Source organism: Pterocles gutturalis, unplaced genomic scaffold (assembly GCF_000699245.1).
Source record: "Pterocles gutturalis isolate BGI_N339 unplaced genomic scaffold, ASM69924v1 scaffold26351, whole genome shotgun sequence".
Lineage (NCBI taxonomy): Eukaryota > Metazoa > Chordata > Aves > Pterocliformes > Pteroclidae > Pterocles > Pterocles gutturalis.
Genome location: NW_010106411.1, coordinates 109,788 through 137,219, shown reverse-complemented (window position 1 = coordinate 137,219; position 27,432 = coordinate 109,788). Strand labels below are relative to the sequence as shown.

Genomic DNA, 27,432 nt, shown 5'->3' with positions numbered 1-27,432 from the left:
TGGCCAAGTTTAGGCTCCTTTTTCTCTTTGAACATGGAGTTTCTAATGCTGGTGAGATGTTTGGGCATATTAATTATTAAGGTGCCTAGATTCGTTTAAGGAATAGTTAAACAAATGTCTAAATATGGCCTTTTTCACTCTGATAACCGTATATTAGCAGATAAAATAGCAGGGTTCCTTTTTCATGCAGAAGGCAGAACTTTTGGGAGTGCTTGAGCACTAAGCTCAAAGCTTAGCATGGTGGTCTTGAAGAGAAATACATCACTTGTAATAGAAAAGTGACTCCTTTTCAGTTTTGAGATGTCCAAGACATATTGAAATGCACATGCTGAATACCAAAAGCAGGAATTGGGGTAGCAGTAATAAATACCTACTTAACTAACTACTTTGTTTTATGACCAAACACCATTAAAATAAAAAATTATGCTGCTTTGTCGCTTTTCAAAAAGAGTACTCATGTAATGATTTAGTATAAAATCAAAATAAACTTTTAGGTTGGTATGATGAAAGAGAAGAATGATAAAAATACAGTGTAATGTTATGCCTGTTTTTTTTATTTAAAACTGAAGCATTTGTCACGTTGAGTAGCAAAAATCTTTCAATATTGCTGAATTGGGATATAGTTAAAATATCCACAGTACACTTTCACTGCCTTGATGAGGAACTCTTTAGTATGATTCTCAGTATTTATAGAACTCTACTAGAAAACTGCCAACTGCTAGTACGCATTTGAATTTGATGCCCTTTACACGATGAAGAAATCCTGAGTGCTGTCTCTAAAATATGCATCTTTAGCCCACCGCATCCTACATACAAGCAGATGTTGTAGACAATTGTGGCATTTAGGTATCTCAAAAAAGTGGGAAGTTAAAGTATGGCATTTTCATACAGACTATTGTGCATTATATCTGCTAAAGTTTGGAAAACCCTGTAAGAGAGAGAGAGAGAGTCCTAATCAAGAGTTGATGCACCGCTTCCATAAGGACAGCGAAGTCTCCTTCCTCCATGCAGGTGACATGGTAGGCAACGTACACTGCCTTCTCTGCTGGCCCTTGGTAACTTCGAAGGAACATCATGAACACCTCATCTCCCCACATTTTTAACCACAGGTTTTGTGGTAGTGCCAGGCTCATCAATGATTACTTGCATGGCTTGCTGTATTAGCAAGCAGAGGAACTGGAGCTTTCCCATTACGAGCACAGGAGGAGGTGTTACACTCTAACTTGGGCAGCTGCTGTGTCCTGTAATTTATTTAAATGCGCAAAAGTAGCTGACATTGCTATGAAATCCACTAGTGACTGGATGCAGAAACCAAAGGGAAGTTGTATTTTGGTTTTTTTTGTTTGTTTGTTTTTTTAATAAAGGAGGTAAGTATTGTCATGGAGAGTGAATCAGAAAGCCGGTTTTATTTAATTTGCCCCATCTGTTGCAGCATGCTTCCTTTCCTTACTGGCCTATTAAGCAAAGCAAGTTTGTAGTCCAGTTGCTAGCTATGTGTGCTGGAGCACCAGGACACCCCAAAGACATTCCAACTGCACAATGCTCATGTGCTATGCTGAAACAGTGGATAAATGATTGGCTAAATAATTATTGGCCTAATTGAGATGGTTTAGCATGGTTTTGCCACATCCTAGTGATAGGTACCAAGACCATGATGGGAAAGGTCTGTATGGCAAAGACTACAAGAGTGTCTGTTTAACTTGACATGAAAAAAGTTGTCCATCCCTGAGCAAGGAGACGAGTTTGCCTGGGATCCAAGGCACGGGCTGTGACGATGGGCTAGGCTGCGTTTGCATGCTGGTCTGTACTGAGAGTACTCTGATGAGACAGCTGTCTGCCAACTTCTGGTTTTAAAGGGCTTTCATCTTAGACATTATGCATCTAGATGCAGGCAGAGCAAAGCCCCTTTGAAACAGAGAATGGGCATTAATGTGCATAACTGGAATGCTGTATGAAAAACACAATCTGTTGGTTAAGGTACAGCAAAAGAATGTGGGGCGATTTAACTGAACTCCTGGTGTGAAGTTTTATGATCTGTGCACTTCGTTTGCCCATCTGAAAAATGTGGGTAGTAGTGCTGTATTGATGAGACATTCTGTGCGGGATGACAGGGCAGATGTGCCGCCGTAGCGACTGTGTCCTAAAAATGAGGACATCAGCGAAGCGCTGGTTTAAATGTTCATTCTTTCTCAACAGCTCTCACAGGTTTGAGCGTTTTCCCCTGTGGAAAGTTCAGGGTATTTCAGGTAGGATCGAGGGAGGGATTGCCAAAAAGCAGTACTTAGCTATTAAGTAGAACAGTACTGTTAATAAACCTAGCCCCAACCTTGTAGACAAAAGAATACTGTGGCTTTGTTGCCATAGTTTCACTGCAAAATCTGACCTTAGCTACAATAACATTCGGTTAGAAAGAACTAGCTAATCAGTTTTCTAAAATTAGTGTGTTCCCTAGTACATAAACCAGTATGAACAGGATATTTAATGAAATATTATACTTAGTCACAAGAGCCCAAGGGAGTGAAATGCCTTGATGAATTGTGGGGGTGGGGTGACATTGGTGCATATCTTTTAATACAGCAAAGTTATTAAAATTTGTGGCTTGCTTAATATTTAGGGTAGCTGAACTGTTGTGTTTTTCTGTGCACTCAATCTGCTTTGCTCTGTTTCTTTTAAAAGCTCTGAGAGTCTGTTCAGTAAGCTGGGAAGATTGAGATGCTGGTGAGCCTCATTGATACTAAGTACTTCCAGAGGACCTTCAGATAAACTTCAGAGCTAGTGTTGGGCTTTTTGGTAGTACAGCCTGAGTGCTTTGCAGATGAAGGAGCTTTACTTATATAGAAGGATGCAGATACTAAGCAGATGGATAAAATAATGATGTTTATGGGGAAAAAAAAACCCAACAAACTGTGCGTGAGGGAAGCAGTCTACCAGGTATTAGGTACTAGACATCTTCAGCTTTTCACCGGTTGTCTGAAGTGTTGAGAAATTTAAGTGAGAGATTTGGAGAGAGGCTGGTTGGTAAGATCTGGTGTGTAAAATATTGCCATTGGTTCAGAACACCTATCTTGAAGAGTGCATTTGTTATGCCTGAGGCTCACTGACCTAGCCTTGGGTGAGATTTTATCAAACTGTTGTAATCTAGAGTCAAAGATTGTTTCTTGGCAACGTGGGAACTGTGATGAATTACCAAGTTTTCTTATGTGCCAGGTGGTTGTTTGGGTATTAATATAAGAAACACATGTAATATGCAAATTTGGGGTGGGAGGCTAGGTGAGCTGCCTGTTATCCACATCTGTTTGAAATTTAAGTTCTCATTCAGCCTGCTCAGTGTTTCTGCCTGGCTGAGCCATAGTGCCTGCATAGCTTTCTGGAGTCATCAACATGCTGAATTTTTCTCACTGTAGGTCTTCAATGGTAGTTTGTAGCTAAGGAAGCTGAACTGCCTTCTCTGCAAGTGTCATGTACAAGATCTTGCAGCAAAACATAGCTTTGCTGGAGTCTTGTTGGCAGAACCAAGACGAGAGCCTTTGTCATCCAGCTCTCCATCCTGACTTGTCTGCTGCGTTGCACAGCTGTAAGCAGTGCTCCCTCACTGCTTGGTGCTTGAAAGATAACAAATATGTGGGAAGAAGATTTAGACAAGGAGCATCTAAAGCACCTGAATGATGCTTACCAATTTGGTGGTAGCTTTTGTTGTTTCTGTTAGCCAGAGTGAGCTAGTAATGAATCGTCACCTCTTCTGACAGAGCTTTGCAGTTAAGGTTAAAAGTGCCTGTAATTAGTCAAAAGCAATGTAATTCATTTAATGAGTTTCCTGAGTGTTAGCTTTGGACTGTCCTGGAAGAACAAACATGTGGTGACAAATGCAGTGGAGTTTGATTCAGAAAAACATTTTTCACCTTGAATGCGCTGACACTTGCATAGCTGAGCTGTCAAGCACATCCTCTTGGCTCGCTTGGTTTTGCTTCTGTGACATGTAGCTTATGATACAGCACACAGTCACAAGAAGGTGTGATCCATATTCTTGGGTCTTCCAATTCAGATGAGCATGTTTTTAGCTTCAGGGTTTGCTTTTTTCTGCCTTGTAAATCCATCTGCCTTCCCCAGTAAACTTAAGGAAACCGTACCTAGCTTTTACATTGGCAGAGGTATGAATGATTTTCTAAAGTTTTTTCAAGTTTTTTCCCCTTCACATTTTTACCTGATCAAATTTCATTTCCTCTTACCCCTTGAAGTGGTGTAATCATGAGATCTTTCATTGCTGTGACACCTCTGAGGATCTTGTCTGTGTCGAACTCCTCAGAGTCTGTTCTGTAGATTCTCACTTCTCTGTTGCTTTTAGGACAGAGAAGTTCTGGGCTGCTTGCAATAGCAGTAAGTTATACTAAAAGCTTCAATTATTTTACTTTACCTAAAAAAAAAAATAAGGCTTTACATTTTGAAAATACTTACAGTTCAAAAATCTATAAGTTTAGGTAGTTTGCTTAAGGTGACAAGAGATATGCTAAGTACCCATACTGAGGAGGTCTTTCAGGTACTGTGTCTAAGTGCCACATGGGAGTCATTAGTCAAAGAGGAACCCACCCTCAACTGAGAAGTTAAATAATTTCCCTTCTCTTTTTCTGGGCGACCTGTTCTTCACTGAGCGAGAGTCCTGGCTAAAGTGGTGATATCTCCTCAGCTGTAAGCTCGGGGACTAACACTCTAAGTACTTCTGTTTGAGAGGAGGCAGAAGAAGAAGTGAGGCTGCCAGCACAGCCAGCCATAAAAATGTGCTGTTAGGAAAGGCAGACCTTGCCAGTTGTCTTCAGCAAGTGTTCTGTGACACTTGCATCTTCCTCTGTTCCCACTTTGCTGCTGGAGATTGAATACCTTGTCCTTGTCGTTGCAGAATTTGTATTCATCTTTCAAGATGAAGTATAGTACTTAATGTGTCAACACCAGAGTGTGATTTCTCTTCTTCAATTATTGATGCATTAATAGCACCTCCAGCTGAGTTTTTCACATTGCTGGGTGGAGACCAAGGTGCTAGTGCTGATCTGTCAAGCTCCTTGTGATTTGAGACCTGTCTGTATAAAAATGCTCTTTCCTGGAGATAACTTTAAAGTTTGTGATTCAAATGCTAGCAAACAGGGTAATGTTGGTGAAGGTTCTCGATTCTGAAAACCGCAGTGTGTTTTTTGCGATCCAGAAAGGAATTTGCTGCTTTGAGGTCAGCCTTGAAAGCACCTACTGGTTCTTTAGGAATAAACTGGAAAATAGCTGTTTGTTTCCTTGCTTGACAACTCACTGGCTGGGGTGGGGAGCTACAAAATTCACACATTAGCATTTAGTGGCCCCTAACAAATGCAACTGGCATGAAGAAGCCTTGTGCTTCTCACCTAGAAAAGGTATTGTTTGTAAACATACCTATGTGGATTTTTCTCATTTGCTTTTTTAAAAAATTAATTGGCATATGTAGGAGGCTGTTTCTTATGCACTGCACTTGACTTTTAAACTTGTGACTTTGTAGTCATAGCAAAGGACAAAATGCAGGCAGTGTTTGGTGTAATTTTGTGGAGGCTTTCTGCCAGCTGGTAACTGGTAATGGAGCTGTCTGTGCTGGTCTGGATGCAGCCTAGCAGAGATGCTGAGAAATCTGAGCTTGGTAGCTCTCACTAAATGCTGTTACCTTGCTGTGAAAGTCAGAGCGTTTAGGTTGGCATGTCTCACGCGAATGTTTCATGCACTAGAATAGCCATTACAGGTTGACTGACACTAAGTGCAGTGTTCCTCAAAAATTTTATTCTAATGAACAACTTATTATTCAGTCAAGTAAGAGAGTTACTTATGTGTTAGGACTAACACTTCCTTCATACCTAATTAGTGAAAATAATCAGTACTGAGTTCTCAGTGTTGGCAATTATAATCTGTTTTGATTATGTAATATACAGAAGTTCAACGAAAACGTAACTCCTTGTATTTTGGTTGAAGAATATTTCTGTAGCTCTTGTCAGATTTTTAGAATAAGAAATCACATCCAAGCTCTACTGACAGCAGAGGAACTATGATGTTGCTGGAAAACGCTGTGAGAGGATCCTCTCCTGCTTTAACTGGAACAAATTATCTGCAAGTCAGATTTTATTACGGATACAGAAAGCTTTGCTATGCAAGAGCAATCTGGTAGCACTTAGACCTTGTGTTTAGTGAATGTCAGCCCTTTTATTCGTCGAGGTTAAAAATTATACAAGGAAAAAATAAACACAGAACTTGTAGGCATGAGGAAGTAAGAGAGCTGGATGAGGGAGCAGCCGTCCTGAAAAGGAAAAAGTCTTAGCTGTATCTACAAAAATCCTTCCCCCCTCCTTCAGAGCTGCACATGATCTCCAGCCAGCACCAGTTAACCATAAACAACCCCACAGGGCAGCGGTTCAGGCTGCTGATGGCCCGGCAGTCTCTGGGACTGGGGTGGGGGCTCAGTACAGGAGGACTTGTTTGTGGTAGGGATTCCAGTCCACGACTGCTCCTTATGCCGTAAAGCTGCATTTTATTTTTGAAGAAACAGGAATAAATCTTGGTATTATTAGAATGTAACCAGTACCTATGTGGAAAGAGGAAAAGTTTAATCCCTTTGCTGCAAACCTCTGAAGTGAAATTGTTACAGCCTGATGATGCCGAGATACCAAATGGAACCAGAGCAAGAGAGGATGGAGCTGGAGTTTTAGTTGCGAGTTCTTCAAAACACCTTCCAAAAAAGCAGAAGTTGTGGTACTAGTCTGGCAAATGCTCCACCAGCCCAGCCTGGAAGTTTGGATTAATGAGCACCAAAGGCTTCAGGGAAAGGCTGAGGAGCCAACTGGGTTTGTGGTGTCGCCAGGTCACGAATGGCACAGGACAGACTGAGATGACTTTCTCAACTACAGCATTTTTCTGTTTAAATTAACTAGTTTTTCTTCTCAGAAGCATCCGGGTGCCTTTGACTTCTATTGTCTCAATATCACTATTAAGCAAAGGTGCTTTTTGGAGCGTATACATACTTACAGCTTTTGGGGGGGTTGTGTTGATTTAGTTTTGTTCTTCAAAAGTGCATTTTACATATTGATTAAAAAGCAAATAATTATCCCTGCCATGTGATCACAACACAGTGACACTAGAAAGGTGATAAGAACAAGATTAAATCAATTATCACGTTTTTCTGGGAAACAGAAATTGTACATTATGTGGTTGCTGTAAGAGCATTTAGCTATGGAAACAGGATGGTGACTGCGTGCTCTGCATGTGCTCAGTACTGAGCAAGCCACAGGAGAATAATCTTTCCCTGCTGCAACGTACACACTTGAAATAGGAATGACAGCACCCTACAGCTAGTGCCTTAGGGATCAGAAGGTAAAATCTGAAGGCAATATAGGTTTTTACAGGTAATTCTTGGTTATCATTGACAAGTTGTAAAATAAGCTAAGAATTTGTCTCCTCCCCCTCCTTGTCAGGCAGATAGCCTTGGTCACGGAGAATGACAATGAGGAGAAGATCCTTCAAATGTGATCTACAAGATTTGGTTCCAAATATATATTTTTTCTCCATATGCTATCAGTCATGTGCTTAAAGTTTTTGTGTTTTATGGAGACTTGGGCATCTTGAGAGATGATAATTCTGTACTGGGATTAGAAGAGAAGCAGAGAAGTCTTTCGAATTTAGTAGCTTATTTGTTTTACAGTCTCCTTACAGGTTGGCTTGTGTGTGTACGTGTGTGTGTTGTGTGTATATATATATATAAAGAAAAAATGCAAGAGAAGGGTGTACACTGTATATAGGGGATTTTATATTTAAATGTAGTAGCTCTTGTGCTAATATCCACTAATATTTCAAATCAGCTTCTTGTAACCTTATTATGGTTGACATTTAATTTCTAACTTTTATCTGATGCAAAATTTGAGAGAGTCTTATTGTACTTACTTGTTTTCAGTACTTAGCTGAAGTTACCTTGAAAGGTCGGCAGCTGACACCGTAGCTTCTCAGTCTTCACAATCCTCAATGACAAACAGTGGTTTTGAGGACCTTGAAGGCATATGGGTAGCAGAGAAAGCCATAAAGGGAACAAATGTGGATAATTAGTGCTTTGCCTCTATGAAATATTTGATTGAGGGGAAACCCTGCAGCTGTGTTGAGGCTAAACTCATTTCAGTCAGTGTGAACTTGGCTTGAGGAATGACTTCGGACCAAGCCTGCAGTGGCAGTTGGATTTATCAAGGACCGTGAAGAAGCTGCCCTTAGAATGTGGTCGTGTTTTAGATGAGTGTTGAGTTTGGGGTATGGAAGTTGAGATAGACGTGATGGCAGGCATGGCAGTGTGTTTCCAGAGGGGTACCACAATTCACCTGGGCTGTATCGGCACCCCAAGCCGGCATCCATTAAATGGGAAGCAGGAGGGTGGGGGAGAATGAATTTCGCAAAGGAAAGAGGAAAGCCCTTTGCAGGCTTTTGAGAAGGTGGGGACTTCATATGGGATTCTTATTCTTTACCTTGTCGGGAATAAGTGAATGTTCAGAATAAAACTGGATAAAATATTTTATTCCTGTAACTTATTCAAGAAACCTTTATTGAAATGAATATGAAAATATTGAAGTTTTTCATTTTCTGAAGTTCAAAAGAAAAAGAAACACAAACCAGAACTGTGGGGGAAACTGTAAAAGATCTTGGGGAAAAAAAATAGTCAGAAAATGTGGTTCTTTTTTCAGCGGGGAGATGATTTATGTTCACAGAAGCTTCTTTCTTTCAGCTTTCGGTGTTAAAGCTTTCATAACCAATAGCTTGCATACATTTCTGCTGTATTGAGGATCTTTGTGATCCTTTGTTGAGGTTTGTTCCTGCCTAAATTGCGGCTGTCTGATGATAACTGTGAAGGGATGGAGTGGAGCTGTCTGCTGCTCACGCAGAATTAATTCCCTCTTGCTGTACCTTGCTTTCCCTTCAGATGCTCCCAATGTTTATGTTTTCTGTTCTCTTTATTGTACCTTTTCTGTGGAGAAACTACTAGATTTGTTTGTCTGCTCTGTGTTTTTATAAGTATAGTGAGCCTGGTCATTGCTTTGATGGCCCTGCTGCTGTCATAGCTGTAACACCACAACTGGGGATAGTGGGGAGGGGGTGCTCATTGTAGAGTTTGGAGGGGGGAAGAAAAGACCTTGAGGTTTTACTAAAACCTCAGATTAGTCACACAAGTCCATTGCCACAGACTGTTTGGTCGCTATGCATACAAAAGCGTTGAGAGTCCTGACTTGGAGAAGGACTTTTGAGGCAGCACGGGCTGAGATCCCAAACAGTTAACTGCTCCAAGAGCAGTGGGATATTCGTGCAGGGTTTAAATTATGCCTAATAGAGGATTAAAGTTAAACACTGTGTTGGGAACTAGACATCAAAGTACTCAAAACCATATAAAAAACAAAAGGGGAGAAAAGTGTTAGGAAAATGAGTTGCAGCCTTAGACTTAAAAACTGAGTTAACTTTAAAAGAAAAACTTTTATCCTTCAGAGATTTTGAAGTGCCTGTCACTTAACGTTCCTTCCTTCAAGTCGTGGTTAAAGGCTCATTTCAGAAAACCACAGTGACTCAGCTACTTTGAATATCTGTTCAGTTAGCATGTGGCTCATATTGGAAACCCTAAGATTTCCTCCCACCTCCAAAGATGGGTTTTATCGGTGGATACTTTATTGGAAGGATCATTTACACTATGCTAATTTTAAACATACTTTAAATATTTAATTTTTTTATGAAGTATAAAGGTATAGTACCCTGATATTGGTAAGTAGAAAGGAGAATATTTGTTTTTAAATATTTATTATTTTGCAAATTCAAAGATAAGTTTATCTAGATTTTGGTTTTCTACATTTGAAGGTGACTGCTCCAGAAATGGTGCTGTGTAATGTTTATTGCAGTGTAGTGCTGGCTTATTCTGATCTCTGCTGAAGGACTGAATCAGGGTTCCTTGGATATTTTTTGTATTGAATCAGTTAACTTGAAGAAATGAACAGTTCCTCCTAGGGTGCTTTGGCCTCTTCAGACCTGTGTGCTGGTCAGACAGTGCCTTCACAATAGTCCATGGACATCCTTGCATGCATCAATATGTATATCTTGTCTTTCTGAGGTTGTGTCCTCCGATAAATTCTTTTGTGTTCTTCTGGCAGCAGCACATGTTCTTGAGGGCAGGACCCGCCTTGTTCTGTGCTTTATGTCCTCAAGCTCTTTGCTTGGGAATGGTGTGGGTGGCTTGGAGAGAGCTGGTTCTGGACCTCTGAACTCAGAACTTTTGCAGAATCAGTTGGGTGGCCTAGTGAGAGATGTTTCTGAAGGCATCAAAGGGAATTTTTGAGGAAAACCTATACAAATATACATAAAACAGAACTAGTGGATTGTACAGGTAGGAACTGCGTGAATCTATCCTTCAATGTCATAGGGCTGCAATATATCTTCTTACCCTTGTTTATCAGACAGAAGCTTCAGGGTAGTAGGGGGAATAAATGATAACCAGGTATTTGTGATGATGAAGAAAAGTAAGGTGTTTAATGGAATAACCCTTCCATAAGACATAGTGATCTGTAGGACAACTTCTTGATAGTCTGAGATCCAGCTTCGTCAGGCAGCATCCTGTGTGGGTTTTCTGTGCTTATGAGTCTGCGGCACAACCAGCTGTCAGGTTGGGCTTTTTAGATTCATATGGAGCTAGTCCAACATCTCGATTAAAATTTATGCAACTGAGTGAATTGCTGAAGTGGACATCTTGCTTTGCAATGATTCTTGATTACTAGCATCATGCGGGTGCTGGATCTGCGGACACAGAAATAATCTCTTATTCATTTTTCTCTGTATTTTCCTGTTGGTACACAGAAGTGTTGCCATGGAGGAGAGCGTGGGGTGGGAGTAGGCAGGAACCAGCTGCTTTAGGGCCACACTGGGAGGAAGACTGGGGGAGGATAACGCATGAAGTCTGCTCCTGCAAACAGTCCTAGGAACTTTGCTGTCAAGTGTTGTGTGCGTTCGTTCTGGAAGAGCTTTGAAGGGTGGCTCTGTTAAAGAGAAGAAATTGGCTTTCCCTGCACTGCTTGGGAAGGAAGAGGTTACAGAGCTAACATGGGTGGTGGACTTCATAGGCTTTTGTTTTTAGTCAAGAGTGGTTTGGCAATCTTGTGCCCTTCGTGCATTGTTTAAACAAGTACTGCTTTTTAATGATGTGGCCCTTCAAGGATGTGCAGTACAACTGTGTTACTTTTACGAAGTGCTTTGCAAATTTTTAATCTAGCCAGCACAATAAGTTTGCTGATAATTAAGTAACACTCCTTTACCAGCAATATAGTTGTGACCTGACCAGATGGGTTATTTTCATATGCGTATTAGCATTTGTTTGTCTCTTCTCATGAGGTCGAGTGTTCCTACAGTTCGCTTTGGATGGCTGTCTGCTGTTTGAGGCTAAGTTTTACCATAGCTTTGGAAGCTTTTTCCTGTTGGTCATATCCCTGCAGAGCAGCAAACTGTCAGTGCAGGGCTAGGTTTAATGGTGATAACGAGATACCATTGTTGCAACTGGATAACCCCTTCTGCTTGCTTCTGTCCATATTATATTTTTATAAATGTAGTGTGGTGCTCAGTTGTGGGGCTGAGTACAGGTTTGATCAAAGAAGTCCTCCTCAGCTGCTCCTGTGCATTAGGAAGTGCAAATCCTGGGTACTGAGAGATCAAGGAAAGTTAAATGGTGTGATAGTTGTTCTGCATGCCTGGCATCTCTGTCAGTGTTGCAATTATTTCGACCCATTTTTGCTACCATTTTCCAATGATTTGTGAAAACTTTAGTCATAAATCTACTAGATCTTGCAAAATGGAGACTGCAGGGATAATTTCTTCATCAGATTTCATTAGAATAGAGCAAGAGGATGTTCTGTTGCTGAATTGAAGGATACATCCTTGCTTCATCACAGTGGGTATATCAGTATTTCAGTTTAAATATTTTTAGTAAAAAAAGTTGATTTATATACATAACAAGCATATGGCTTCAGGCTTATACTCAGCAGTTATTTGGATGTATTTATTAGGAAAAGTACCACGCAGGGATGTTTGACAAGAAAAGCTTGTTCTTTGGAATATGGTTGGGGTTTATGAAGTTAATTAGTATTCCAAGAGTGGTTCTTGAGTGAAGGCTGAAAGCTTTCTGACTGGAGTGGTCATTTGTATCCCCAAATGTGGGTTGTATGAGAGTGTGGGCTATCTGATGACAATTTTCAAGACATGTTATTATAAAGAAGTGGAGATAATGTGCATGAAAATTATAATATTTGGCAATGTTTGTAGTAGTGCAAGTTCAAGGATGGAATACAAAACCTGTTATATCCTTACTCTGGCAGGTCGTCTGCTGTGACCTACCTTCACGCTTCCAGCCTCAGTATTTCCTTTTTAAAAAATGTGGTTACTCTCCAATGCCTTTTGGCTCAGAAACTTACTGCTGTACAGTGCACTCAATTCTCCGATGCTTTCTTTGAGCAGCTTATCAGTTTCTCTTTAAATGTTAAGTCTTTGTAATGTTTTTAACCAGACTTTAAATGGCTTCACCTTGTAAAAGCCTTCAGAGCTTTTTTGAATGACCAAGAGGGGAAAACTGCATAGTGGAAGTGTTCCTGTGTGGCCACACTGCAGGAGGATGCAAGGCACTAATGAGCACTTAAGGTCTTTAATGGTTTTCTGTTTCGGTGAGAGTGGAAGATCATGGAAAAATAATTCACTGTGTATGAGTTTATACCAACCAATATCTTTTGGGTAAGTCTCAAAGTTCTTAATTTAACTTAATGTGTAGTATCACTAGTGCTCTGATCTTTAGTAAGAAAATAATGGATTTGTTCCTGAAAGTATCTAATATGCAGTTCGTGTATTTGAATGGAAGAGTAGTGGGCTTCCTGAATATTTTCCAAGGGCAAATAGAAGATGTGCTCGATATCTTGAAGTTTGCCTTTTAAAAATCAAGAGGCCTGGCAGACAGGTAAATTTAAACCACTGTTTCTAGTGACTTCCTTTTCATACTGTGATGACTTATTAAAATTGAAAGTCAATGAGGAAAGTCCCAAGTGCTGATCCAGATATAAAAACTCAGGAAATTACAGGTAATCGACTTTTCACATCTTTGTCACTTAGTTTTTTGTTTCCCATAATGTACATGTGCTCGGGTGTTTTGAGGGGAGTTTTTGTTCTGCTTGTTTCTATTATATTTGAATAAGGTCCACTTATTTAATCAGTATGGTTGTCACTTTCCATGATTAAGACTTGAGATAACATCAGAGTCTGGGTTTCATTTGTGGTTTCCTGAAGTAGTCTTTATTTCTGAACTCCCAGACAGAATCTATTTTTTGAGCATCTCTATCAAGAATACTTGCAATCCATCTTTCATAGCTCGTGTCTACTTTATCATATAGGAGTCACTTGTTGCTTCAAGGGGCTGATGTACTTATTTTAACACATTCTTTTGGAAAATTATTGTGGGTCAAAGTTATCACTGGGGTCTGCAGATGAGTAACATAGTCAAGTGTTACCTCTTACTACTGCAATTTTCGTCTGAAGTCATAAATCTAGAACACATTGTTTCAGAGCTCCTCTGTGGGAGAGCTGGCATGGGATGGCGCATTGAGTGCTCTTGTAGCTGTTGGTGCCAAGGGCCATTTTTTAGTGGTTGAAAACAGCAGCTGGCACCGTCACAGGTGAAACAACCCTGTTCGGACGTCACCGTTGATGTAGTTCTTGTGAGCTCCTGTTAAATTCACAGCGGAGCAGGAGAGGGCTGCAGTAATTTTTAGAACATTCCATCACGTCTGTGAAACCAGCGGGGTTCAGTCCTGCTTCTGAATGCTGTTTGGTCTGTGTTTGGGGCTGCCTTGACTGTGAGTCGCCATTTCAGTCTGGCCTGGCATCCCCCACCAAAGGATTTCATCTGCCTGCACTGTTGCTCCGCTTCACTCTGAAGGCCAACAGTTGCAGATCGATGTTATCAAATCTATGGGATATAATCAGGTCTTTTTAGTTGCTTCTGCTGTCTGGATGCCAAGATCTTGTGTAGAAAAGGAAAATTTAACTGAAACCTGATTAAATTAATAAAGAATCTGAAATCCTGACAATCAGGGCATAAACCTGCCATAGATCTGAATGCAGAGGCTGGACCACCTGACACAATCAACCAGCAAACAGTTTGAATACAGACGTGATGCAAATAATAATTGAAAAAGAGGCAGTGACTGAAACAAAGGAAGAGGAGGGACAGGAGTAGGCAATGTTAAGAGGACTTCAGTGTGTTTTTCTGAACTGTGATGGTTATTGCTGCTTTGAGGCTACTGAGAAAGGTGGTACTTGTGATCCGAGACAACTATCTTTACTGACTCTGTGCGGATATGAGTGTAGGATGTGTTCAGACACTGATGCAGCTGGTGTTATTTAATAGCTCTCACCAGCCCATCCATCACTTTTAAATCCATCTTTCTTCCCCACTGATTGATATGTTATCATTAGGTCAGTAAGGCAGCCTGAAAAATGGCTTCAAACATTGAAAATACCTCATTATTGTTCTTTATGGAAAAGGAAATTTTTAAAATGGGTGTAGCACTAAGTGGCTTGAATACATTTAGTTTCTGTAGACTTTTCGGAACCAAATACAGGATGTATGTTGTGGTGGCCGTGGTCATGCCTGGGGGTGAGATGGTAATGCACTGTCCTTCTTGGTGCTTCCCTTGGCAGTGCAAATGCCTTGTAGAATTGTTGTTATCTGAGGGCTTCATTACACTTCCATCACAAGGATCAATTAAAGGCTGGGAAAACACATTCTGGTTTAAAGGACATCAGTTTCAGTGTTAAGGATGAAAATTTATCAGTGCTGTGATGATAGCTAGGTCAGTCATCACTTTTTTTCCCCCTCCTGTTTTTCAGTTGATTATACATTGCTGTGAAGGCTTCTGAGCTGTGACTGTCAAATGCCACACTAATGTACAGATTTGCTCATCTTTTTGCAGCTGGCAGGAGGGGGGGACTGAAATGAATGGATCTGTTGATTCATGCATACTGTGAGAAGGCAACAATTAATAGGCTTTGAAATTCAATGAGTGGTAAATATTGGGTTCTTGGAAATAAATTGGCTTGGGAAGCTAGCAGCATGCAGGGTTGAACGCACAGGTGGGTCCTCCTGGCTTGGCATTGGTAGAGCGCTGGTGTGACTGCTGCAGAGAGGGAGTGCAAATTGAAAGCCAAGTATTGCAAAATGGAGCACCTGAGAGCGTGGGGCAGGGGAGCTCCTGTTTTGGGTGGTGCAGCTCTTGTGACAGAGGGCTGAGACTTGAGGGCCGCTGCTAGCACGTTCTTACTGTGGTATCAGCATAATGGCTTTTTTGGTTCCTCTTATCTTAAAGATTTTGGGAAATAAGGCAGGCATTGTCATGTGATATTACAGCACCTAAAAACAAACTTCTTGGTCTGCTTAACTGTTGGACAAGAAGTTAAAGAAATTAAACTGATGGTTTCCTTTACAGGAGTGTTTTAACTCCTTGATTCATTGTATGACATTTTGGTGTTCCTGTTGCAAGCTCTTACAATCTGTTCTCCAGGGACATAACCAGTTGTGATAAACCGAGGAGTCCTAGAAGCTGCTGTGTCCCTTGGAGTACAAACGCTAAGTTAACACAGAGTGTTTATTTCTGCAAAAGGCTTACACCTGGAGCCGGTGTGAAACATCCCTTAAAGATGGATGATAACATGTTCTACTTCTTTTTTTCTGTAAGGTAATGAAGTAGTAGAGCAGGATAAAATAAACTGAATGAGAACCAGGGTTTGGGGGGGATGGGTTTTTTGGTTTTGTTTGTTTGAAGAAAAACTCAATCTCTTTTGAAGTTGAAAAATGAACAATCTTCTCTTCAGCAACTCTACAGTTGTGCTTGTCCTCATCCAGTAGCATATGGGCAGCTTTGTACAGCAGGGTGAAACGTGTATCAATCTTGGATACACAGTGCATTTTTAGGATTTGGATTTTTGGTTTTGCATACCTGCTGCACTCAGGTGCCAAGCACTTCAGGTGATGGTAAGTGCCCCATGAGCATCTCTTTCCAGACATAATCTATAGTGTTCCTGTTGCCTATTTAGAATGACGGCATTGAAAAAAAAAAAAAAAAAAGAATAACCTCCAGTAAGAATGTGCTGTCGGCTCCTGCCGGCTGGGATAAATGCCTTCAGGCCTCTGCTGGCAGGCTCTGCTTCCGCTCATGGTCGCTGAACATTTGTTCTTCCCATTTGCAATCCGGTCTAGTGAAGCTGGCTTATTCACATTTCTATTATCCAGCTGTCTGGCTTTTTTAATACAGGATGGCTTTGCTGCCTTGGCTTCCAGCTCTCACTTGCCTTATTTGGTAAAGCAGTGCTCTTAAGCTGTTCCTGGAAGGGGCTGTTTTACTAGTTTAGGGACTATTTTCCACTTTCAGTTTTGATCTCTAAAGCTATAGATTGTGTTTCAGCAGCGGTGCTGGCATAGCTTAATTCTTCAGTGCTGTCGAACTGGAATATTGTGCTTTTCAGAAGTGCTTGAAGTGTTTTATTCTCTGCTGTAACGCACTGCTGTGCTGCTGCAGGCAATTTGAGCAGAGGCAATATATGGCAGCATAGCTATACCTTGTCAGCATAATCTACTTTTTAAAGTGACAACCAGAGTGTGATCTTCAGTGCTAAGACTATGTTATGGAGGACTCAGCCAAATTTTAATTAGCTGCATGATTTGTTGGCGTCTGCTCTGCTCTGTTCCTGAGAAAGGGAGTGGCATACAGCGACAGAGCGGACTTGGACAGATTGAGCAGCATCGTTTGATAGGCTTCAGCAAGAGCATCTCTGGTCCCCTGCCAGACGGATGGTGACTGTTTAAAGTAGAGAGAGGGAGAGGGCCTCAGTAAGTGAGGTGAAAGACTCAAGCCTAAGAACAGAAAGCAAGGAATAAAGCTTTCAGACTCAGAAAACAAATGTGGACACTGGTGTTTTACTCTCTGCCTGGGAGTGCAGCAAAGTTCAGCACCATGACTCTGCTCTGTTCAACTCCAGGGTGGTGTTTCCTATAATTAAGGCAGGTCTGGGGTTTTTTCATTTATCTTTGCTTTGCTAAGCTCTTCAAATAGTGCTGCCGGAGTCCATCTATAGCCAGTTTACTGGGAGTCTGAACATCTGTGTGGCGGCACATGTCTTACGGATGCTGTCTGCTGCTGCCAGGGTAGCACTGGTGTCTGCTGCCACGCTGCTGGTAACTGCGTTTTTTTGCAGCCGACTGTCCTCTGCAGGCTCCACAGATAAGAAGATGACTTGCGAATTCACTCAGAATTACCTTGAAAATTGAAGAAGTGATCTGAAAAAGAGCATTGCAGTTCAGTGAGGGCATATGTCAGAGACTGCATTCAGTTGAGTGCATGCAAAGAGGAGGATGGGCACACGCAGCAGTGCAGTAGGAGAGGATCAGGGATTTGCAGGAATCACAATCTGAATAGGAGTTGTCGATGCTGTACTGTTACAAAAAGTGCAATTGCTGCCTTGGAATATATAAAAAGAACCATTGCCAAAAGACATAGTAATTATTTTTTCCAATTTGACTTTCTGGCAGAGCCTCAAGTGAAGTATCTTGTTTAGCACTGCACCTCGTACTTCCAGAAAGATGTGAGAGATGTGAGCCAACTAGAGAAAATCCAGAGGAGGGTAGTGGTCAGGAACAAGACTGATTAGTCTTGCATCTCAGTAGGTGTGGGACACAGGAGCCTGTAAATACTGGTGGGAGGGGGAGGAGAAGTTTTGTTCTGCGTGCCTACATGGAAAGGGAAAGAACTAATGGGCTGAAATTGTAAAAATAAATTAGATACAGAAACAGTGGAGTGCTGGAATAGATTACTTCAGGAGATTTGTCAGGAATGGAGTTAATTCTGCCTTTGGGAGGGAGGGGTGGCCTAAGAAAGCTTTCTAAGGGTCTGCCAGTCCTGTGAACCTGTGGTATTGGCAGGCAATTGGCAATTCTGCAGGAAGAAGTGGGGCCAGAAATTGGGAAGACTACAGGCAGTGCAGAAGGAAGGAGACAAATGAGCATTTCAGGCTGGGAATCCCAAGCACTTTATCAGCGTAAAAGAAATTAAAGCACGGAATTCAGTTTTATTATTTCTTTAGTCCTTCCAACCTAGACTTCAATAATATTATCAAATATTTATTTAACTTCCCTGTATCTTATTTTTTGGCCATGTGAATTTTCTTTAAGCCAGAAGCATTTAAAAGCTGAAAATGGACTTACATTCTTGAACAACTGAAAAACTTGCCTTTTGTTTTGCGTGATGCTGTGGTGGCTCATTGCTTACGACACGCACGCAAAGCTTTCTTAAATAGAAACAACTTTTATTACTCTGTTCAGTCACGTCAACTCTGTCTAATAGCACAACCGTGTTCTTTCCATACTACTCAACATTGACGCTTTCAGAGGGTGTTTGAAATTTGATCTTTTTTGCTCTCCTGTGCTTGAACTGTCCCAGCCATTCCCTGCCGCCTGCCCCCACTTCCTGACCGTTTTGTGCAGGAGCTTTATTCTGGAAAAGCAGGAACAAGTGAAGAAGCAAATGTGAAAATACAATCACAGGGGTGAGCAGTCAAAATAAAATGAAATATGGCCAGCACGTGAATATACTTTGATTCACTGCTAGTGTAAAATGCTACCGATGTATACTGAAAAGACATGAAGATTTTGAGGAAGAATGTCCCAGGGTTCATGTTCAGAGACTTGTGGTTTAATGCCTCATGGGGAGGTTATCATGGAAACTGTTAAAAGAGAGGATGGCTTTCTGAGAAAAGAGTACAGCTCTCGAGGCTGGGACAAAGGCTAAAGCCATGACAGTTTACTTTAAAATGCTTCTGAACCTCTTGTGTACATTAGTTTGCTGAATTCCCTCCATATAAAGTACTAATGCTTCTCCTTGTAGTGTGTAAAGCTTAATTTTCAGTGCTGTGGGAGAGAGAAGAGGTTGGCCTTTGGACTTGGTTCTTGACAAGGTTTGTGTCTGGTCCAGGATTTCTTCTTGTGATGGACCAGAGATGGAGATGAGCTGAGTTAAAACGTGCACTAAAACCAATAGCTTTCTTGAGATCCTGAGTTGGCTCAAATTAGTGTGTGCAGTTGTGAACTCTTCTCTGGGATTTTTTATTTTCTTTTTTCCCTCTTCTCAACATTAAGAGGTTTGTTTTTTTTTTTTTTTTTCTGGCTTGCGTTTGTTTTTAGCCAGGAGCCATCATGGTGCTTTGATTTCTTCTAAAGGTTCTTGAGATTATTCTTAGCTTAATTTAAGTACCCTCTCTTAGACTAAATTATCCTTTGCGTCCATAAATTAGATCTGTTCCTTAATGCTTTCAAGGATACCTGCCATTTTCACTGTGTCCTTAACAGTTTTCTCTTTTTCTCAGTGTGTTGTTGTCTTCATAGATCTCTTGTCGCCCTGTGTATCGCCCATCCAGGGACATGTTATCCATCGCGGTACCACTCCTCACTGACAAGGAGGCTGACAGTTTTCTTGCGTTCTTTCACCTGACCCCCTGGATGTCAAATGGGATATGTTTTAGTTAAATGCATCAGTGTCGGTATTTTTTTTTTCCCCTTTCTACTTGTGTTGCTGTCCCTTCTGGCTTTGTGTTTTCATGAAGCACTTTCACTCAGCGTTGCTCGTACCAGAGACTGAAAAGTGAATCTGGTCTTTCCTGCAAATGTTTCCTTTTGGAACTGCCTGTATATCCAGTGTCTAAATATTTCTCTTTTTTGAGTAGCGGTTTTCTTTTTGAAGGAGACCAAAGAGGTTACATGCAGAAATAAAACAAACACTGGTGTATTCTGAACTCTTTGGGACCTAAGACATTTACTTAAAGGTGCGTTTCTCATGTGAGTCTTTTGGTAAGTTTTTTGGGCGCGTTGCTGACAATGTGGTCTGGGGGCTTTGGAGGGTGTTTGCTTGTGGTGTTGTGAGTTCTCTGTGCTTTGGTTCTCCATTTACCTTGAGACATGGCAGTGTGGCCAGAGCCTTGGGAGGTAATTTTGCTTACAGGTGAGGAGCTGTGTGTTTGTTCTTCCTTATTGGAATGAAGTGATCTTGTTCAGTTTTTGCCTTATCCCACAGTAAATTTCGGTGCATCTGAAATGCTGTGTTTATTATTGTAAAGTTACTAATAATGCTCTGTGCAGAGTCATATGCAAATTTGTTAGATGTTCAGAAAAGCCATTGCTTTTTAATTAATGTTGCATTAATGAATATTGTTGATTTAGTAAGCATTGACATTCAGTGTCCAGCTCTCAGGTATGTAATTTTTCACTCTCTGAAATCACTGTTGTAGTCTCCTCCCTTTATTTGGTTTGATACATCAGCTCTAAATTAATAACAATGGCATTATTTCCTATGTTGTTACAGCTTGAAAAAATGAAGTAGCAATTTCCACTGGTAGAACTATGCATAAATGAGTACAATGGCAAGAGGGTGGTTACCGGTGTGTCTTGCAGATATGAATTGAGGGTGGTTGTTTTAACATAAAAATTAAAATATATTTAGATCATAAATCGTGCAGGCTCTCTGTTTAAATGTTGCTTGCAAGGGTGATTTTCCTCCTTTCTTCTGCTTTAAGAAGAAAAGCACTGAAAGCCCTTGAAACAGGCAAGATGCAACAGCATGCAGGAGGGAGGGAACAGACTTCTCAGCAGCAGAAACCTCTAATACAGTTTGTCACGTAATTAGTTCAGCTTTTGAATCCTGAGCGGTTGGGTTGCTTTGCAGCATACCAATGCCCTTCTCACCTGCGATTAAGTTCTCCGCACTTGTGGCGTGGCAGAACTGGCGGCAATGTGGGATTTGACTTCAGTCGTCTTCCACTGGGCTGAACGTGTGCAGTTCAGGTTTGGATATTTGCTTGTTTTGCTGGAGCTCTGCGAATGCACTGGGCTCTGCCGGGACAGCAGGTCAAGCATTTAGCGCATCCTGACAAAATACGTGTTTTGAAATGGTTTGCTGTGCTCTGAGCCAAGCTTGTTCATGGCAAATGGAAAATGAAAGGATGTCTTCTCATCACAAAGACAGTAATTTCAGTAGGACCGTGTTCTTTTTTTCTTCCTCTTTGTGGAAATGCAGGAATGATTAATAATCAACACATTCCTGCAGCAGCTTTTGTTCTATATTCTTTGAACCTTTTAGGCTGTCATCTATTCATTTTAAACTTCAGAAGGAACAAGTATAGAAATAGATGATGTAGTAATCTGAGGGCTTCTGAGGAGGTGAAACTTGCCTGTGATTGAACGTATGAATTTTGTATTATTCTGTATGCCTCCTGCATGAAAATATTTCTCATAAACACAAAAGAGGTCTTCATTTTGTCTTTAAATAAATAATCTCTTCATCCTGTGGAGTGTTATCGTCCTTGTGAGTGTATTGAAACTCTGCAACTTCAATAAATATAAAGTTGTGAACTTCCATTTGCAGTCTTTCCATCATCGTCAGCTATGTTACTACTTCATCCTCTTTGCTGCTATTTTTTGTATTTAAAGTAAAAATAAAAAAATACTATCCTTATATTTATTCTTTACTGTAAGCAGGCTTTGGCCGTGGGGAAATATCAGCTAGGTATAGGAAAGTCTGAGGAGAAGCTGCTAAATTTTAACAGGGAATTGCAAATTTTCTTTTAATTTTAGTACTACTGTGCAAAAAGGAGTTTGGTTTTTTTCAAGTAATGAAGAAACAGCTGTATTGGTGTTAAATATTCAGCAGGTTTTGTAAGTGACTTATTTAAGTATCTTCATCTTTATAGATTTCCCTCATCTGAAAGTACAATTTTTGAGAGGGGGGAATAATTTCTTTCTTGACTCTTTACCTTTCTCCAGTTGGCATTTCGTAAAGCCTGGGTATGTGTTCAGAAAATGAAATAAATGATACGCCTTTTTGTCAAAAAAAGTTTGATACCTGCATTCTCTAACTGCAGAGAAGTTGTGATGACTTTCTACTAATGCTTAAAATAGCCAGGGGAGATTTGGAAAAAATGATGAGTGGTGTGGTACACAAGCAGCCTGGCTGAAGCTAAGAGTGCTTCCAGATCATTTAGAAATGAGCATGCTAGAGAATGGCAGAGTGAGAAAAATTGGTTAAGGACAAAAAGCCCAGCCTTTTCTTTGAAAAGTTCTGGTTCTTTGTGCTTTGGGAGTGTAAGATGCCTTGGATGATGAAGCTGGGATGCCCTGGGAATGAGGATTGTCTGGGCAAAACATGATTCCTCCTTAAGTATTAGGTGGAGACCTGTACATTGCTGTCATGGGGGAAGAGAGAAGGGATGGATTAATCAGTTGGGAGCTCAATAAATTAATTGGGATGAAAGTAGTGGATCTGTCTGGTTGGACTTCAACTTTCAGGAAAGTTTGGACGTTTGGAGACTATGGGTAGGAAAGGAGCAAGGTCTAATACAAGAGAAGAGAAAGTAAAAGAAGAGAAAATTAGAAGCATGTGATGGATGCAGTTGGTGTAATGTAGCTTGCAAGTTTCTCTCTTCGTTGAACCCCGAATGCTTCAGAACATGGAATGTTCTAGTGGTCCCAGTATCCATGATTTTGATTATTCCTCTCTGATGCTGGTGCATGCAGAGGATAAGCAAACATTACTGAAAATATTCTTGTGAGCTTCAGGGGGCAGAGATGCGGGGATCTAAATGTCCAAACAGTGAGGCCGTTAATGGATCACATGGTGCAATTGTGGTTTTACCAGGTCCACTTTATTAGATGCAAAGCAATTGCTGACAAAAGAACAGGATCTAGCTTGGAAACCTTGAAATGCACATTTAATACATCATTCATCATCCTTGGGTGTGTGCGTGATGGGGTAGTATACAATTAAGCAATCACTTTTCCTGCAGGACCTTTGTTCTATGTTCAGGCTCGATGATGTGTCATCATTTCATCAGAAGTTACGTAGTGTTTTATTTTTATACTTATTCAGTGTGCAGTTCTGCCATTTTTCACTGTATATCATGAAGATCTGAAAAGAAAATGCATTCCTTCATGGTTAATATTCAACAGTGTGTAATAAGATGTAATGACTTTGCAGTACTAGCTTTTTAAATCACTTTTATGTGGCTAAAGCTGGTTGAATCCATGATCAGAGCACACAGCTGATTGTTTCAGTTGCTTTGGCTCATTTTGTATCTGTTAGAAATAGACCTGACTTCCATAGTACAGTGTCTGACGAGTAGTTGGCTTATCTTACACAGTCATCACTACTGTGGGTTGCAGATTGTTGACCATGATGATACCCAGCTAGCACATCCTTGCATGGTAATTTTTGTAAGCATATGAGCCTGTGGAATCTGGAGATCTAAAAGTCTTCTGGCCATAAAGTTCAGGTAGTTTGACCCATGGTGAAATACATTCAGTACTAACCAGCCTCTGGTGGTTGTATTAAGGTGAATAAGGCTAAGCTGAACTCCTCAGGCACTTAAGAAATAGATTTCATAAAACACATAGTAGAAAAAAAATGTTGGGTGCTTTTCATTGGTTGTTTTAGATCTGTAGCTTTGTAACTAGGGTGAAAACCAAAGAAAAACATGTTAAGTTTTCCCTTCTTGTGTTGGACAAGATCAAACACTTGTAGACCTCTCCCCTGTACTACAGGGAAGAGAGGGGGTTGCTTGCAGTTAACAATTTAGAAGTTAAGCCTAACTTGACAACTTTCTTGACTGAAAAGGATGGAAAAAAGTATACTTTCACTGTGACTAAATCTAGCATACAATTAATTCTTCTATGCAGTTCTGTGTGTTAATTGCTGTCATTGTGTGAACTGATGGTTGAAGCAAAAATAGAAAGTTTTATAACTGGTGTGTTGCTTACAGTGCATAGTCTTAGCTTGAAGTGCCAGCCTGCAGTGGCTTTTTGAATCTATTCTGTGCTGTCAATCTCTGTGAATCATCTTTATGTAAATGAAAAATACCGTTGAAGAGAGCAAACCTGGAAAGTGTTGTTTGCACTTCGTTTTCCGCTTTTCTTGTTTGTTCAGAAGATATAAGCTGGTAGTGTCAAAGTGGAGGTGAGTATTTCTGGATAGATGTAATTCAGTCTCCTTCCACATACCCTCAGCTCTTTCTCTCCTTCCACAGTACATGTCACTCCAGTAAAGGTCCCCAGGGCCGTACCCAGCTCCTGTACTGGGCCACCAGCGAAGCAGGCTGCAGGAATTGCTGTGGTGGTTTGGGACAAGTTGATCAGCCCATCTGGCAGTCGGTGACTCACTGTGAGACGACGTGACAGTCTGCCACCAGTGCTTCACCCCATTAGAAGGGGATTTAGTTGTGGAGACAGACCTTTGCCCTTCTGGAAAAGGTGTTTGGTGTTGCCTGGTGTGGTCTGATGGTGCGTTGAGGATGGATTAGATAGGCAGCAGGGCGACATCCAATATGTCATTTATTTTAAAAAGGCAGGAAAAGAGTGAAGGTGTCCATGTCCATCCTGACATAAAATCATCAAGGTCTGTCTCTAGTGGGGCTCAAGCTCCTTAAGCAACTTCAACCTCTGGCAGAGCTGACATGACTTGTCTTCAATAGGGGGTTTTTCCCTTTTTCGTTGACATGTGCTTATTAGCAAGGCAGCCCTTGAGCAGCTGTGCTTTTCAAACAGCGGAGATAAAACCCCCAGGCAGGGTTGCTGCATCCCAAATTGCAGTGCATGCTTGTAGGAATGTGCCAGGACTCTTGAGAAATACTGAGTGAATTAGGAGCCTGAAGTCTTACATCCACGCCACTGGGAACAGCCTTTTGGCTTTTTTGGCACTTTGTTTAAACTTCTAAGCTGGTACTTTAGGCGCTATCTTTGAAGATCTTAATTTTATTTTTTTGCGTGTTCAGTTGCTTAGCAACAGAGGAAAGGAAAAATAGCAAACACAGCTAATTTGGCTTTATTACTGATATGTTAGTATCTCTTTAATATAAAAATGTATATTTAATAAGACTAATGAGCTGTAATTCCTGGCTTTTGCCAAGCAGAATGTTAGATAAACAGTGCTGATGGACTGGGTGAAGAATCTGACACCCCAACGGGTCTACTGGTGCTTGGAACTATACTTTGAATGTCTGTGCTTGTGTGTGCTATTGTTTGGGGGCATTTTATGTTGCTGGTACTTTACTAGATGAGTTTCTCCAGTTCTTTATGCCTCATTTTCCTTAGCAATAGAAGGGATTTGATTTAAAAACTAAAACAATAGGAAAAACAAACAAACCCAACCTAACATTAATTGTGACAAGTAGCGTGTCTGCTAAAGTAGAAAAGCAAAAAGTTGTATGTGTGTAAAATGCATCTGTTTGCCTGGGAAAGCATGGAAAGATGTTACCATTTTAGTATGGTAGTGTTTTTGGCTGGGACAAGACCAAGTCTGGTCTTCCATCAGATGTTTGGCAGCAGCAGTTAATTTTTATCATTCGTGGGACAACATTCTTGTTGCTCAAAAAAGCATTTGCCTGATCAAGAGCTTTTTGGAATTTGTTTATAAACCTTTCCTTGCTGCTGGAATATTTGGACAATGTTAGCAGGAAAAATCCAGGTAATTGTGAATGGTTGAAGCACTCTTTCTGTTTATTTTATCTGGTTTTATAGATTGCCTGTTCAAACTATGTCCCATGAACCGGTACTCTGCTCAGAAGCAGTTCTGGAAAGCAGCAAAGCCAGGAGCTAACAGCACAACAGATGCCGTGCTACTCAATAAACTGCATGTAAGTATTCATGTTTAGGCTGCTATGGATCATCAACGCTCTCATCCATACTGCTTTAAATAAGTATTTCCAATCAGCTTGACACAGTTAACCCAGAGACACCAAGAAAGTATATAGAAATCAGTATACAAGACTCCTTTTGAGACATTCAGTGAGATCTAACTCTTTAAACAGCCTCTGATTTATGACAACATGCTATTCAAGGTCTGTGTGTCCCAGTGTCAGTCTGTTGGCTACTGGGTTAGAGTCATGGTAGTCATTTAAGCTTTTATTGTTAACCAGTGCGAACGTGTAATAGTGCTCTACATTGGCATTTTGGGTGGTAACAGCACAAAAATGGGACCCTTCAAACAACTACGTGGAGTAGAGAATTCTCAGGCATGGCATCTTGACGTGGGAAGTCACGGGAGTTAGCTGTGCTGGTAGATGCCATCTGAGCTACCGGTCTGATAAATCTATTGGGATTCCTCAAGCAAACATAGCTGCTTCTGGTTGATACATGTGAAGGTTGATGGGTAATTATGAGTAATTATAAGGCCAGACAGCCTCTCCTTCCTTATTAGCTTGCAGTATTTAATATTTTCTGGGTAAAATGTTGACATTAAGCAGTTGAAAACGCAGTAAGGCAGTTGATTGCTGTTTTTAGAGTTTCTATATTAAAAAAGCCAACTTAACTTAAATACCATCTGTTGACTTTAGAGTTAAATAAACTCCATGTTTATGTTAAAATTACATAGCTAGAGTACTTCATGTCAAAATTACAATTCTAAATATTTTTAGTTCCTTTAAGCCTATATTAAGCTCATTGTAGACTGAAATACAAAATGGCCCTGTAGGAGAGTGTCATTTGCTGATTGCCATATGGCTGCCTTGCTCCTGCATTTCACAAAGGCTGAGCGTTTGACTCATTTTGCTTCTGAAAACATAATTTGATAACCTAGCAGTATTAACTTGGCAAGGAGAAAGCTGTTTTGGTACAGGCTGTAGCACAAAGGTCCCTCACTTGTGCCATATTTCTCCTGTCCCTTGAATGATAAGAGATGTAGACCATGCCAGTAAGCTTTAAGTAATGGGGGGTTCTAGGTTTGGTTTTTCTGGTAAGGGAAGGGGAGAGTTTATGCCTGCAGTTGTGAGTTCATGGATTTTAAGAGAAGATATGGTCTAAATACTGTGTCATGCAGAAGAAAGATACTGTGTAATTGCCCTGGATTACAGTGTCATGTAAAGGTGTCTTCTCTTTCCTCAGTACATGCCAGTTCAGGTGTCTGGGACCTGTTCCTTCTTGTGCTGGGGTCCCCATGGAAACACAGGATTAGATTTTTCCGGGATTTAGCCCCAGCTGAGTGATGTTTGTACAGAACTGTACCACCATGCATGAACTACCTGCTTCATTTGATGAAAGGATTTGAGTACTTTACTGTTTTATTGGAGGTTATTGAATATGCATCACTTGGACATAAAGGCAAATCCTTTATGGAGCATGTGCCAAATCCGGTCTTCAGTGACCTGGAGCTGAGGAGGTGTGGCTTTAAAATAATTTGTTTCCATGTACATCACTCATATTGAAACTCATTTTTCTGCCAATCATGTGGGTATATGTCACGTTTTCCATTTGTTGGCACATGGAATACACTAAAACCCCTGCATTTTGCACGATGTTGGGGGGGGGGGGGG

At 40.8% G+C, this 27,432-nt stretch overlaps 1 protein-coding gene across 1 annotated transcript in view; it reads left to right on the top strand.

The window, feature by feature from the left end:
- ITPR1 (inositol 1,4,5-trisphosphate receptor, type 1) overlaps positions 1-27,432 on the top strand; it is a gene marked incomplete at its 3' end in the record, with an annotated part of 143,837 nt that overhangs the window by 9,012 nt on the left and 107,393 nt on the right. The window contains exon 3 of the mRNA XM_010087777.1: positions 25,643-25,758. Coding sequence (XP_010086079.1) covers positions 25,643-25,758 — 116 coding nt within the window. The remainder of the gene's footprint in view (positions 1-25,642; positions 25,759-27,432) is intronic.